This window comes from Ailuropoda melanoleuca, chromosome 7 (assembly GCF_002007445.2).
Source record: "Ailuropoda melanoleuca isolate Jingjing chromosome 7, ASM200744v2, whole genome shotgun sequence".
Taxonomy (NCBI): domain Eukaryota; kingdom Metazoa; phylum Chordata; class Mammalia; order Carnivora; family Ursidae; genus Ailuropoda; species Ailuropoda melanoleuca.
In genome coordinates this window covers 82,681,194-82,694,538 of record NC_048224.1, presented here as the reverse complement: position 1 = coordinate 82,694,538, position 13,345 = coordinate 82,681,194, and the positions used below count along the sequence as shown (strand labels likewise).

The 13,345-nt window shown below is 41.7% G+C and overlaps 2 protein-coding genes across 3 annotated transcripts in view; one reads left to right on the top strand and one right to left on the bottom strand.

The window, feature by feature from the left end:
• Positions 1–11,786, bottom strand: part of RCBTB1 (RCC1 and BTB domain containing protein 1) — a 91,832-nt gene extending 80,046 nt beyond the window's left edge. For both annotated transcript variants that reach the window (XM_034665136.1, XM_034665134.1), the window contains exons 1-3: positions 11,654–11,786; positions 5,645–5,917; positions 2,550–2,644 (exon numbers count right to left, since the gene is read on the bottom strand). The gene's annotated coding sequence lies outside the window, so the exon portion shown is untranslated. The remainder of the gene's footprint in view (positions 1–2,549; positions 2,645–5,644; positions 5,918–11,653) is intronic.
• Positions 11,309–13,046, top strand: ARL11 (ADP ribosylation factor like GTPase 11). Its single transcript, XM_002930750.4, has 2 exons — positions 11,309–11,436; positions 12,254–13,046. Exon 2 carries the CDS (start codon positions 12,272–12,274, stop codon positions 12,818–12,820), a length of 549 nt encoding a protein of 182 aa, XP_002930796.1. The 5' UTR covers positions 11,309–11,436; positions 12,254–12,271; the 3' UTR covers positions 12,821–13,046.
• The last annotated feature ends 299 nt before the right edge of the window (positions 13,047–13,345 follow it).

The following is a 13,345-nucleotide window of genomic DNA, read 5'->3' as shown; positions in this document are numbered from 1 at the left end:
TCTAATTCATTGATTTCTGCTCTAATCTTGGTCAACTCCTTCCTTGTCAGTGGGTTAGGCCTGTCCCTCTGTTGCTGTTCCAGTTTCTTGAGGTGAGAATATAGAAACTGCATTTTAGATTTTTCTATTCTTTTGAGTGAGGCTTGGATGGCTATGTATTTCCCCCTTAGGACTGCCTTTGCAGTATCCCATAGGTTTTGGACCGTTGTGTTTTCATTCTCGTTGGTCTCCATAAATTGTTTAAATTGATTTTTGATTTCCTGGTTTATCGAATCATTCTTGAGCAGGATGGTTCTTAGTCTCCAAGTGTTTTAGTTTCTTCCAAATTTTTCCTTATGGTTGAGTTCCTTTTTCAAAGCATTGTGGTCTGAGAATATGCAGGGAATAATTTCAGTCTTTTGGTATCGGTTGAGACCTGTTTTGTGACCCAGAACGTGGTCTATTCTTGAGAATGTTCCATGGGCATTAGAATAGAATGAGTATTCTTTGATTCTGGGGTGAGGACGTGAGGACCCTGGGATCTTGACTGGAGCCGAAGGCAGACGTTTAACTGACTGAGCCACCCAAGCATCATCCCCTCAAAAAATTTTTTAAAAAAACAGTTAAGATGAAGGACCAAAAAAAAAAAAAAAAAAAGCAAAATAAGTTTAACTAATAATATATATAAAATGGTCCTCATTTCAATATGGAACATCAGGCACTAATTTATTCTTTGTAAATTTCCTCTAATCCATACCACTGACCATTAAAATACCACTTTTCCCACTATTGTCTCCCAACTACAAATTATTATTTATCTCTGAAGAAAACTTTATGAGAGCTATTTTTCTTTATTCTTATAAAACTCTTTCAAAGATAGATACTAAAATGTTACAGGAAATCTCAAAAACCTGGGGCTTTCAAACCAATGAGTCGATTATCAATAACTGCACAGACCCTATTTTCTGTGGGCAATGTAAAATCAAAAAAGCACAGTCCCTGTCATCAAATAGCTTGCAGTCTGATTAGGGAGAAGCAAGCTATATAAACCCACCTGAAAATAAACTCTAGCACAGAAGACAGCAAATGGTAAGAGCCTTGGATTGTATAAATGTAACAGTTCAGGAGCGCCTGAGTGGCTCCATCCTTTAAGCGTTCAACTCGTGATTTCAGCTCAGGTCATGTTCTCAGGGTCCCGAGATGGAGCCCAGCATAGGGCTACTAGCTCAGTGGGGAGTCAGCTTGAGATTCTCTCTCTCTCTCTCCCTCTGCCCCTCCCCACTCCCTGTGCCCGTACAAGCTCTCCCTCTCAAATAAATAAATAAACAAATCTTGTAAAAGAATTTGACAGTTCAGTGCAAGTGGGATCCCTTCCAAGGCTTTGACTGAATACATGAAATTGCTTTAAGCAAGGTAGAATTTCATTAGAGAAAACTGAGAAGAGGCATTAATAACAGCACCAAAGGGGCACCTGGCAGGCTAGTTGGTAGAGCGTATGACTCTTGATCTTGTGGTTGTGAGTTCGAGCCCCACATTGGGTGTAGAGATCATTTAAAAATAAATCTTAAAAATAAAAAAATAAATAAAAGCACTAAAAATCAGAAAGTGTTGAAACCAAGAAAGAAGACATTTTTAAGAAGAAAGGGTAAGCATTGTGTGAAATACTGAGAGAAATCACTGAATCTTAACACCAATGCCATCACAAGGAAGAAAAATTTAAATATTATTTTAAAGATGGTATCAACTTGAATTTTTTATGATTTTTTCTTTTATATTCTGTTAATTTTTTCCAAAAAAGCAGCAAATATAAATACAAAATATTGATCATGACTTTCTGCAAATTACATATACGAATAGCTCAGCTTTTTACTGCTTCCATGCACAACTTTATTTCCTAGACTCTCTAGCTTAAAAAAAAAAAAATCCACATCTCGTATACTGCAGAAGAATCTCCATACTATTGCTATGTTTGAAGTTCAGAGTTTTAGGCTCTTGGTTTATGTTTATTTATTTTAAGATTATTTATTTATTAGAGAGAGAGAGCAAGCACGAGCGGGGGGCAGGCAGGAGCACAGGAGTAGGAGAAGCAGGATCCTGGCTAAGCAGGGAGCCTGACATGGGGTTTGATCCCAGGACCCTGGGATCATGACCTGAGAAAGGCAGACGCTTAACTGACTGAACTATCCAGGCGCCCCTATATTTATTTATCTTTTTAAAGATGTTATTTATTTATTTATGAGAGAGAGAAAGAGGAGCAGAGGGAGAGGGGAACAATCAGACTCCATGGGGCTTGATTCTACAACCTTGAGATCATGACCTGAGCAAAACCAAGAGTGGGACATTCAACCAAATGAGCCACCCAGGTGCCCCCTGGTTTATATTTAGAGTCATGATATTAACAACATCTAACATTTATTAAGTGGGTATTGTGTCAGGTATTGTGCTAAGTGCTCTACAGGCTTTTTTAGTTAATGCTAGCCATCATAATAGATAAGCCCCAGAATCTCAGTGTCTTCACAAAACAGAAGTTTATTTCTCACTCATGGAACGTCCAAAATGATGGTTCCTACCAGGTATAAAGCTCTCCTCCAAGACATGATTCCGGGACCAAGTTTCTTCCGTGTTGTCGTTCCACCATCTTTCCCAGGTGGCTTCCATGAGAAACCTGCAGAAGCGGAAAGAGCAACACAGATCACAATGGGAGATGTGGGACTCGTCCCAGGACCCTGGGATCACGACCTGAGCTGAAGGCAGATGCTTAACCAACTGAGCCACCCAGGCGGCCCTGAACATATAATCTTGACAAACTAATTACTTATGTCATCCTTTCTAAAAGTTACCTTCCTAAAATATGTGGCTTAAGGTAGTTAAATACAAGCATTAAGATTTGTTTCTTTTTTTTTAATTTTAGAATGCTCTTTATTTTGAAACTTACACGTGTAAGGCATGTTCACAAGTATTTGTTTGATGTACAAAACACATTTTTCTCACTCTCCAGCTGCTCTTCTTTTCCTTTGTACCTGCTGCTACAAGCTGGTCCCTACATATCTTCCTATCTACAGTTCTCAGTTATTGTGAACATGCAGACAATGTTTCAGGGACCTGCAAGGAGAATCTGCCTCAAAATACAGAGTGAGAATCTATGGACTAAGTCACTAATACATCAAAACTCACAAGGAACCAAGGCTGAAGAAAGTTACCAGATTAGGTCATGAACTCAATCCTACATTTGGAACTTCTTCTTTGATGAACATCTTACTCTTACTAGCAGCATTTGTCCTTCTTCGTGCATTAGATGATGAATGTTTGGGTATCTCTGTCTAACATATAGCAGACACCAGAGAAACAGTCATCATTCCCCTCCCTTATCCCACCACCAGAAAGATTTGTTTCTTATAAGTTTGTTTTTCCCCATTTCTATTTTTGGTTCTTTTGGTCCTGAAGAGGGAGCACAACAGAGTAAGCCTGCCACCGTGTGGCGTGAGCCCAAACCTAGAATCTTTGTTTATTTTGCTTCTAGTTTATTTAGTAACCAACCTAGATGTGATGCTGCCTTATAAGACATTCACGCCAACTTCAGATTATATAGGTTTTTTTTTTTAATTTCAAGATACACTCCTTCATTCAATTCTAAAATTATTGTGATATTTCCAAACCTGTTACAGAGGTGACCAACTTTTAAAATGTGGCCCAGGCACATTCACCAGAGGATTACAGTGCTTCACAAAGTTTAGAATCTAAATAGTATTTGGTATTGTGTAGTAAATTTCACCTCTGTGGCCAGATTTCACAAATCTGGCAATATAAATTTACCCTTAAAAACTATTCTCCATGAATATTACTCAGCCATTAAAAAAAAAAATGAGATCTTACCATTTAAGACAACATGGATGGATGGAATATTTCCCTAAGTGAAATACATCAGACAGAGAAAGATAACTACCATATGATTTTACATATATGTAGAATCTAAGAGACAAACAAATGAACAAACCAAAAACAGACTCTTAAATTCAGAGAACAAACTTGTAGGTAGTTGCCAGAGGGGAGATGGGTGGAGAGCCGGGTAAAATAGATAAAGAGGATTAAGTAGCACAAACTTTCTCTTGTAAAATAAATATGTCATGGAGATGAAAAGTACAGGATGGAGAATATAACCAATAATATTGTAATAATGTATGGTGACAGATAGTGACTACACTATTCACAGTGTGCAGTGAGTAGTGTACAGAATTGTCAAATCACTACGTTATACATCTGAAACTAATATAACATTGTATGTCAATTCTACTTAAAAAAAACTATTCTCCATGAATTATACTACTTGTCTATGAGAAAAATAAATGACAACTGCTGTTTCTATTTCTCCATAATCTAATTAGAGAGGTCCTCAAATTCATAAAGGATATTTACCAAAACCTACAGAAATATTATACTTACTGAAAACATTAGAAGCATTACCATAAAAGACAGCATGGATTTTTTTTTAAATGGCCACAAATTCTTTGAGAGATGGAGTCTATGTACCCTCCCTTGGAATCTAAGTGGGCTTAAAATTTGCCTGGAACCAATAAATTGCAGCAGGAGTGGCCCTTTGAGGCTGGGTCACAAAAGTTTATGCAACTACCCACTGGTTTAGTGCACTACTTCCTCTTAGAGCAAATAGAGTAATGGAATGTGATACATAAAAGCATCCAAACCATACCTACGTGTCAGTATGTGAATTTGTGTCCAATAAAGGTGATCTATCCATCTTTCTTTCTTCTTTCTCTCTCTTTCGTTCTTTCTCTCTCTCTCTTTCTTTCTTTCCTTTTTAGGGGGAGGGTGGGAGCGGGGACAGTCAGAGAGAGAGGAAAAGAATCCCAAGCAGGCTTCACACTCAGTGCAGAGCTTGACAAGGGGCTCAATCTCACAACACTGAGATCATGACCTGAGCCGAAATCAAGAGTCAGATGCTTAACCGACTGAGCCATCTAGATGCCCCAAGAAAGGTGATATTTCAAGTGAGCCAAGAAAAAGAGATAGCTTATTCAATAAGTAGCATTTATTCAATTCATCTAAGCTATTGGTTTTCTTGGCATAAGACTGCCCATAATATCTTCCTTGTCAGTTTTTTTTTTTTGGTCTAAAATTGATAATGATGTCCCTTTTTTATTCTTCATGATTTTCTTTTCTTCTTAATCAGCCTTATCAGCAGTTTATTGATTTTATTAATTTTTCAAAGAATCAAATTTTGACTATGTCCATTTTCTCTATTTTTTCTGTTTAATTGATTTTCATTCTTATTTTGATTATTTTATTTCTTATTTCATATTTAGTTTGTTTTTCTTTTTTTCTTTCACTTAGTTAATTGATTTTACATCTTTCTTCTTTTATAATACAAGCATTTAAGTGTATACATTTCCCAGTGGTTTTGCTGTAACTCGCAAATTCTGATATGCTGTATTTTCATTTTTATTCAGCTCAAAATATTTTCTAATTCCCATTGCAATTTGTTCTTTGACTTTTGGGCTATTTAGAAGCAGGTTATTTAATTTCCAAAAATTTGGGGTTTTTCCAGATATCTTTCCACTGTTTATTGCTACCTTAATTCTACTTTGGTTACACAGAGGAATATATTCAGTGTGTTTTCAATTCTTTTATAATTATTAGACTTGTAGCTTACCCTACAATCTATGTTGGTGAATGTTCTGTGAGCCTTCATCTGTTCCCAGTGTAATCACTGCACACATTGATCTAATAGCATTCTGTCCCAAGACGGCAAATAGGATCCAGGTAGAAGCAGGCTGGCAGGCTCCATGCTGGGAAACAGACTGGATATTACCTTGAAGGAGGCAGACTTCAGTAACTCAGAAAATAGAACATGAACCCTCTGGTTGTTATCACATGTCCTCTGCTTCGGGGTCTCCTATTGTCATTCTCCCTGGTGCCCTGGAACCTCAGAGAGACAGAAAACAAAAAAGAGCCATTGGGGGGAAAACAGAGAGATAACAGATGAAATGAAAACGTAATGGAAGGGTTGAAAGATAACATTGAAGAAATCTCCCAGAAAGTAGAGTTAAACGGTAAAGGTGTATGAAGAGAAAGAAAAAATATATATATTTTAAAGACTGTATTTATTTATTTATTTATTTATTTATTTATTTATTTATTTATCAGAGAGGGAGAGAGATTGGTGGGGAGGAGCAGAGGGAGAGGCAGGGAGAGAATCTCAAGCAGACTCCCTGCTGAGCTTGGAGCATGATGTGGGGTTCAATCTCACAACCCTGAGATCATGACCTGAGCCAAAACCAAGAGCCAGCCACTTAACAGACTGAGCTACCCAGGTGCCCCAGAAACTACTTATTTTTAATAAAAGAATAAGTCAAAGTTCAGCAACCAAATAATAGGAATTCCAAAAAGAGGGAACATAAAAAATGGAGGGGAAAATTCAAGATGTCCCAAAATTGGAAGTAACCTACTTCTAGCAGTAAGAGGCAGACGAAAGGGCCCACTAAGTTTCCAGCATAATGGATGAGAATAGACTCATATCAAGTAAAAAAGTTTTAAAACCTTTTGGTTTACAAACCTTTTTAACATCTCTCTCATACAAAAACAAAACAAAAATTTTAAATTGTAACAAAATAAAAGGAAAGAATAAAAAGGAAAAAGGGGGAAAATTAAAAACTTTCACAACATGACAATTTAGTTGACATTTCAGAATTCTTGGAACAAAGTGAAGATTTTATAAGCTTCCGGAGAGAAAAAGAGTCACAAATGATGGATCAAGGGTGTCAGTCTTGTTGTAGGTTCTCAACAGCAGCAGTGGAAACCACAACACAACAAAGCAATACCTTCAAAGTCCTGAAAGGAAATGATTTTCATCCTAGAATCTCATATCCGGACAAACTATTAATACATTGTTAGAGGTTAAAAAAAAAAAAAAGACATTTACAGAGATTCAAGGTCTAAAAACTTACCTCCCGTGCATGCAAGAGGTTACTGAAGGTGTGCCCCACCAAAACAACGAAGCAAACCAAGAGAGAGGAAAATCTGAGACATAAAAGCAGAGGATCCAACACGGGACAAAGGTCAAGGGAATCTCAAAGGAGACGTGCCTATGATGTAGAGAACTAGTTCAAGTTGAAGTAGTATGGCTTAAGACATAGACACAATAAAGAATCTTATCACCCAACTATCTGCAGTCATATTCTCTTTACCTGGAAGAAAACATTCCCAGGCAAGCCTGGCTGGAATTCTTATCTGTATTTGGCAGGCCTTGATCATGCGGTAATGAGGTTTCTCCCCTCCTCTCCATGCCCTACAGACAGGACCACCTGACAATACGCCTTTCACCCCAAGAAGTATTCTGATTTGCTCATTCCTGAAAGCTGAGAGTGGGCTTTGACGTAGAATATACGGAGCGGTCCATTCCTACTGACCATGTTCCCACTGGGGAGCCAGTACTGCGCCCGCCAGAAAGGCCTGCCCGCTGCCCTAAATGTGGGAAGCCCTACGCTTCATAAGATGCTGTCATGGCCTTGCGCACAGGAAGGACTCTTGTAAAACTCCCAAGGAAGACTGTCTACCTGGCTTTGACAACTATCAATGCAGGGCCAATCTTGCCGTATCATATCCCAAGCTACTACTTCTCCATTGCAAGATTATTTATGAGCAAATCTCAGAATCATATAATTTCATCCATGAATATCTTAGCATGATGCTTCTTATATTTTCTTGTGGCCTTCTCATTATTTAATAAAATCCTTTAAAAAAATAATAACGAAATGATACTAACTCATCTTAGTATATATACTAACGTGGAAAGACCTCATAAATGTATTGTTCAATGTGATAAGCTACAGACATCACAATTACATTTAAAAGACAAACAAAAAATTAACAGTTAAAATAGATGTGTGTGCTCCCAAACATGTAAGTATACATAGAAAGATCACTGCAAAAATGTACATCAAACTACTAATCCTGATAACCTGAGAGGAGAGGAGTAGGGATTTAAAGGGTGAACTCAGGGCACCTGGGTGGCTGAGTCAATTAAACGTCTGACTCTTGATTTTGGCTCAGGTGGTGATCTCAGGGTTGTGAGATCGAGCCCTGTCTTGGGCTCTATGCTCAGCGTAGAGTCTGTTTGAGATTCTCTCTCTCCCTCTGCCCTTCCCCCCCAATCCCCTCGCTCTCTCCCTCTCTCCTAAAACATAAAAACTTTTTTTTTTTTTTTTTTTTTTTTAGAAGAGCGAACTTAAGGGGTGCCTGGGTGGCTCAGTCAGTGAAGTATCTGACTCTTGAATCAGGCTCAGGTCATGATCTCAGGGTTGTGAGATTGAACCCCATGGCAGGCTCCACTTTGGTCATGGAGCCTGCTTGGGATTCTCTCTCTGCCCCCCCACTTCCTTCTTAAAAAAAAAAAAGGAGTGAACCTCAGAATTTTGTCCTGTAGGCATTTACATTGTTTGACACTCAAATGAAAAACAATATATTCATCATTACTTATGTAATTTTGTTTATAAAAAGTAGAGAATTGAAGCACTTTGCTCATTGCTGCCCAGAGTGACAGGAACTCATCTGGGAAATGTAAAGAAGTCCCAAGTGCGGATTTGAGTTTCTAGCTACTAAGTGACCTTCCAACCTCCTTCCTAATCAAGCTTTTTTTTTTTTTTTTCCTGCCAACTAAAAATACACTATCCAGTTTAGGAACCATGGCTGATTGAATAGCAGCCACTGCTGAAGACCTACTTTGCATATTGAAACAACCTTGGAGGATAAATAGCAGCAGCTCACTGGCTCTGCCGCACAGCCGGAGCTCATCGCACTTCTGTCTTGGCCTCTGCATCATCCTCCCTGCACATTTTCAGGAGACAGTCTCTGGCCACTGTTGGCTTTTCCCCCTTAGCTTCAGGAAACCTCCTGCAAACACTGTAAAAGCATTAGTCAGTAGTCAAAGCTGCTTCGGTGCAGGGCTAACATCCTTCAAATCTTTCTCAGCTCGCTGTTTCAGAAAGCACATCACTCACTGCTAGTTCCTTTTCCTCTGTGTCTTTTTGTTTGTTTTGTTTTGTTTTTGAGAGAGAAAGAGATACTATTTCTGTTTGGATGGAGACAGAGCAAAGAGAGACAGGCAAGGAAACTACCCCCGACTTTGCCAAGTTCCTCATTTGGTTAGAAGGAGATGGTGATAAAAAAACAAAACAAAACAAAGCAAGACATGGTGTTACCAATAAAATGGAAACTAGAAATAGAAACGTTCTGGTAGATGAGCTGTGCTGTAAATGTAAAACACTCACAAGGCACTCATAATAATTCTAAATACAATTTATAATGAGAAATAAACACAGTTTAAGAGTCTGCAATATATTCTGTATCTAATTCTGATACGTGATGTCCTAGTCTTCACATACAAGAATGATGCTGACCTCTCCATTCATATGGCATGCAGATGCATTTTGAAGAGTATTTTAAAAAATCATGTGATAGGGGTGCCTGGGTGGCTCAGTTGGTTAAGGGTCTGCCTGTGGCTCAGGTCATGATCTCAGGGTCCTGGGACTGAGCCCCTGTGTTGGGCTCCTTGCTCAGCAGGGAGCCTGCTTCTCGCTCTCCCTCTGCTGCTCCCCCTGCTTGTGCTCTCTCTCTTCTCAATAAATGAATAAAATCTTTAAAAATAAATTATTAAAAACCATGTGATAGACCGTACAAAGCTTTGCTTATAGCAATAAAAATTCCATTGTCCTATAAGATATTTGAGCTGAACTAAACTTTGCACTACCTAGTCCAACCTTTCTTCTCAAGTCGGTATCTTCTTCAGCTCCTGTCCACCTCTCCCCTCTTCCCAGAACTCACGCAGAAGGAACCAGGATCAGAATGATAGCAGCAACCCTGCCCCCTCGGCTCCCAGGCCCCAGGCACACCTTATCCTTGGCCTCTGTGTCCTTATCCTCTGCCCATCCCAATCCTCCTGCAAATCAAATCCTGGCAGGATCCCCACGGCTTCATCAGCTGGACAGGACTGAGTCTCAGCTTGATCTGATCGCCCTGCCCCATGGATTAGATGGACAAGCCCTCCTCCAGACAGTTCCTTAATGCTTGAAGACTGCTCTGGGTTAATGACAAAGATTCTTTGCTTGGCTAAACTTCAGTCAGGCTCCGGAAACTTCTTCTAGGCTCATCTGTGCACTTCCTAGTAAAATCCCGTTTTAGCAAGAACCCTGCTACTTGTTAATCAGAATGCCCTGCCCTTAATATCTAATCACCTCAATATCTGATCGCAATCGTCAGCCCCCACCTTCCCCCAGGTGACATCTGGTCACCTGGCCTGCCTTCAGCAAGAATCCTGTTAGGTCAGTTTAGCCAGAATCCGCTCTGACCCCTGATGTTCCCTCTCAGCAATTTTCCATCCGCTGACCCCCACCCCGCTGATCCTTGGCTATAAATTCCCATTTGCCCAGGCTGGTTGCAAAAGGACTATAGCCTACAACCACAGGTACCCCAAAGAGCTAAGCGACAGCAACATCAATAACAACACAACACAGTGGTGTACATAACACACTCTGTGTTTTGACTTTTTCTAACCACTCCCTCCTGTTAAAATACCCTGGCCTAACAAAAGCAACAATTACAACAGGATGTTTGCTCTCTACAAAGCACTTTCTTGGTGAGTAGCAGACACGCTGAAAGATGAAGAGATGAATAAATCCCAGCAAGATCTTGAGCAAATTATTTATTCTGAGCCTCTTTAGTTATTTGTAAACCGGGAGAGTCATAAGCCCCCAGCTCGGTTCTTGACGTTTTAATGAAATAACGCGTGGGAAGGCAGGAAGCACCCTACAAACGTGACCGGTTCCAAGAGCCAAATCCCTGCAGCTGCAGATGCCAGAGAGCTGCAGAATCAACGGCTTCTGATTGGCCATAATTTTTTTAAAAAATTATGCTTTCTGGAGGTACCACTGTTTGCTGGGAAAAACATGATGACATTGCCGAAAAAAAAAAAAAGCAGTGTTTAACTGCGCACAGTTCCACCACATTGACACGATTCAGTTTTTACCGTTTACCCTCAACATAGTTACTGTTTTTTGGAGTGTTTGAATCATACTTAGGCAGTTTTTAAAAGCCTGTAGGGTCCAAGCAACAAAAGAATCTCCAGGCTCCAGAAAAAACATCAGGGCATGTGTTCTGAGCTGCTAAGAAACGGGGTTGGTACGAGGCTTGGCTCTATCAGGAGTTGAAGGGCTGGGGACAATGGTGCAGCCCGGCCCCAGCGGGAGCACAGCTCGGGCCGCGCGGGGCTGAGGGAGGGGCTGTGGACCCGCCCCGCCCCGACCACCTCGGGAAGGAAGCGGGAAAGGGGAACCAGCAACAGCCGCTACATTTCCTTCTCGCTCTTGGGACACTCCCGCCGCTTAGAACGCGGCTGCGTGCGAGCGGACGGCCACAGAGGAGGAGCTCTCAGCCTCTAATAACGCGGAGGTAACTTTACTTTCCCTCTTCTCCCGTCGGCGAGGAATGAACGGAGCCTGTCTTATTTTTCTCCAGGGGCAGCCGAAACACTCCCCACCCCCCACCCGGGAGAAAAGTCCCTTCTCCTGTCCCAGCCAGGTTTCCCCTAGGTCGGGAACAGGTCTTGGTTTTAGAAACTGGGCATTTCTAAATAAAAAAGGTGAGTCGTGCTCTATAGGCAATTTACCTTGATAAGGCAACGGGGGAAACCACTTGGCTGTGACTTGTTCATTTGTCCCCAGGCAACCGTATTTGAAATAGCCACTGTTCACAAGACGCAGTGCTGGTCCTGAGGGGAGTTCCAAAGGCAGCCGAAGTTATCATGAGCCAACCCGTCCTCTTCACTTGGTGCTCTGAACTGGAGCTAGCTTCCACTTCAGGATTTAGGCTTATAGGAAGAAAACAAAGGCAGAAAGCCACAGACTAGCAAGCACTGAAGACATCTTTGAGTCATTCCTACTGAACTAGGTTATATCTAACTGGAACTTCCTTTTGCTTCTTTGCTTTAACTACCAAGGAAGGTGAGCCTGCATTGGGCGTCTTCTAGGGAGCCCTACCCTATTCTCTGCGGCAGCCCCCTTCCCCACTTCCGGAGATAGGTCAGCTCGGGGTGATTCATTTGCCCTTACTTCCTGGCCCTTTCAGAGCCCAGGCCTCTGTTTGAAACCTGACATTGTAAAGACACTTCCTACTTTTGGAGGAGAGGCTCTTCTTCCATGTGCCTGCGTGGATTTGTATTCTTCCCGAAAAGAATGGCTGATATGTGCACCTGGCCTTTCTCCCCTAGGGGTTAGCAGTGGCCACCATGGGTTCTGTGAATTCCCGAGGTCACAAAGCAGAAGCCCAGGTGGTGATGATAGGCCTCGACTCAGCTGGCAAGACCACGCTCCTGTACAAACTGAAGGGCTACCAGCTGGTGGAAACCCTGCCCACTGTTGGTTTCAACGTGGAGCCTCTCGAAGCCCCGGGCCATGTGTCTCTGACGATGTGGGATGTGGGGGGACAGACCCAGCTGAGGGCCAACTGGAAGGACTACCTGGAAGGCACGGATGTCCTCGTGTATGTGCTGGATAGCACAGATGAAGTTCGCTTGCCCGAGGCAGTGGCTGAGCTCATGGAAGTCCTGAATGATCCACACATGGCCAGCGTCCCTTTCTTGGTGCTGGCCAACAAACAGGAGGCGCCTGATGCTCTGCCGCTGCTTGGGATCAGAGACAGGCTAGGCCTGGAGAGATTCCAGGACCGCAGCTGGGAGCTCCAGGCCTGTAGTGCCCTCACCGGCGCTGGGCTGCCCGAGGCCCTGCAGAGCTTGAGACGGCTCCTGAAATCCCGCTGCCACTGTGTCTCCACGTGAGCACCGGTGTGGCAGGGAGTGGGGAGAGCACGAAGACTTGATCTGGGCAGAGCAGTGAGTCTTTGCCTATACGAACTGAAAGAAGCAGCTAGTCCCTGCTTGTCAAACAAGAAGTCCTCTGTGCTTGGACAGGATATTTTCTTCTTGGGGCTTATTGTCACTAGTGTTTATGTTGAAAACCAACTATTCTTTGAATAATAAATAATACTCTTAAGGGAAAAAAAAATGCCTCAACACACTTCCTTTAAAAACTCATTTGCAAGGGTGAACTGAGCAATTGTAGTAGTAGAACAATGAATGAATGGTTACATTACAATTAAGACCTAAATTCACAGAAAGAGGTTTCAAAATCAGATTAGAAAATCATCTGGACATGGTCGCAATCTTAGGAGTGATTTTTCCCTGGTGTCTCTGGGTTTGTGCCATGATCACTCTGAGTGCACGCAGCCAGGGGCTAGCAGAGTTGAGAAGGTGACTCTGCCCCCATGGAATCGGGGCAAGAGGGTAAGAGTTGGGGCCTTCCAA

Excerpts from the sequence above, each read along its gene's own strand:
- ARL11 (XM_002930750.4), top strand. The coding sequence starts at position 12,272 with ATGGGTTCTGTGAATTCCCGAGGTCACAAAGCAGAAGCCCAGGTGGTG.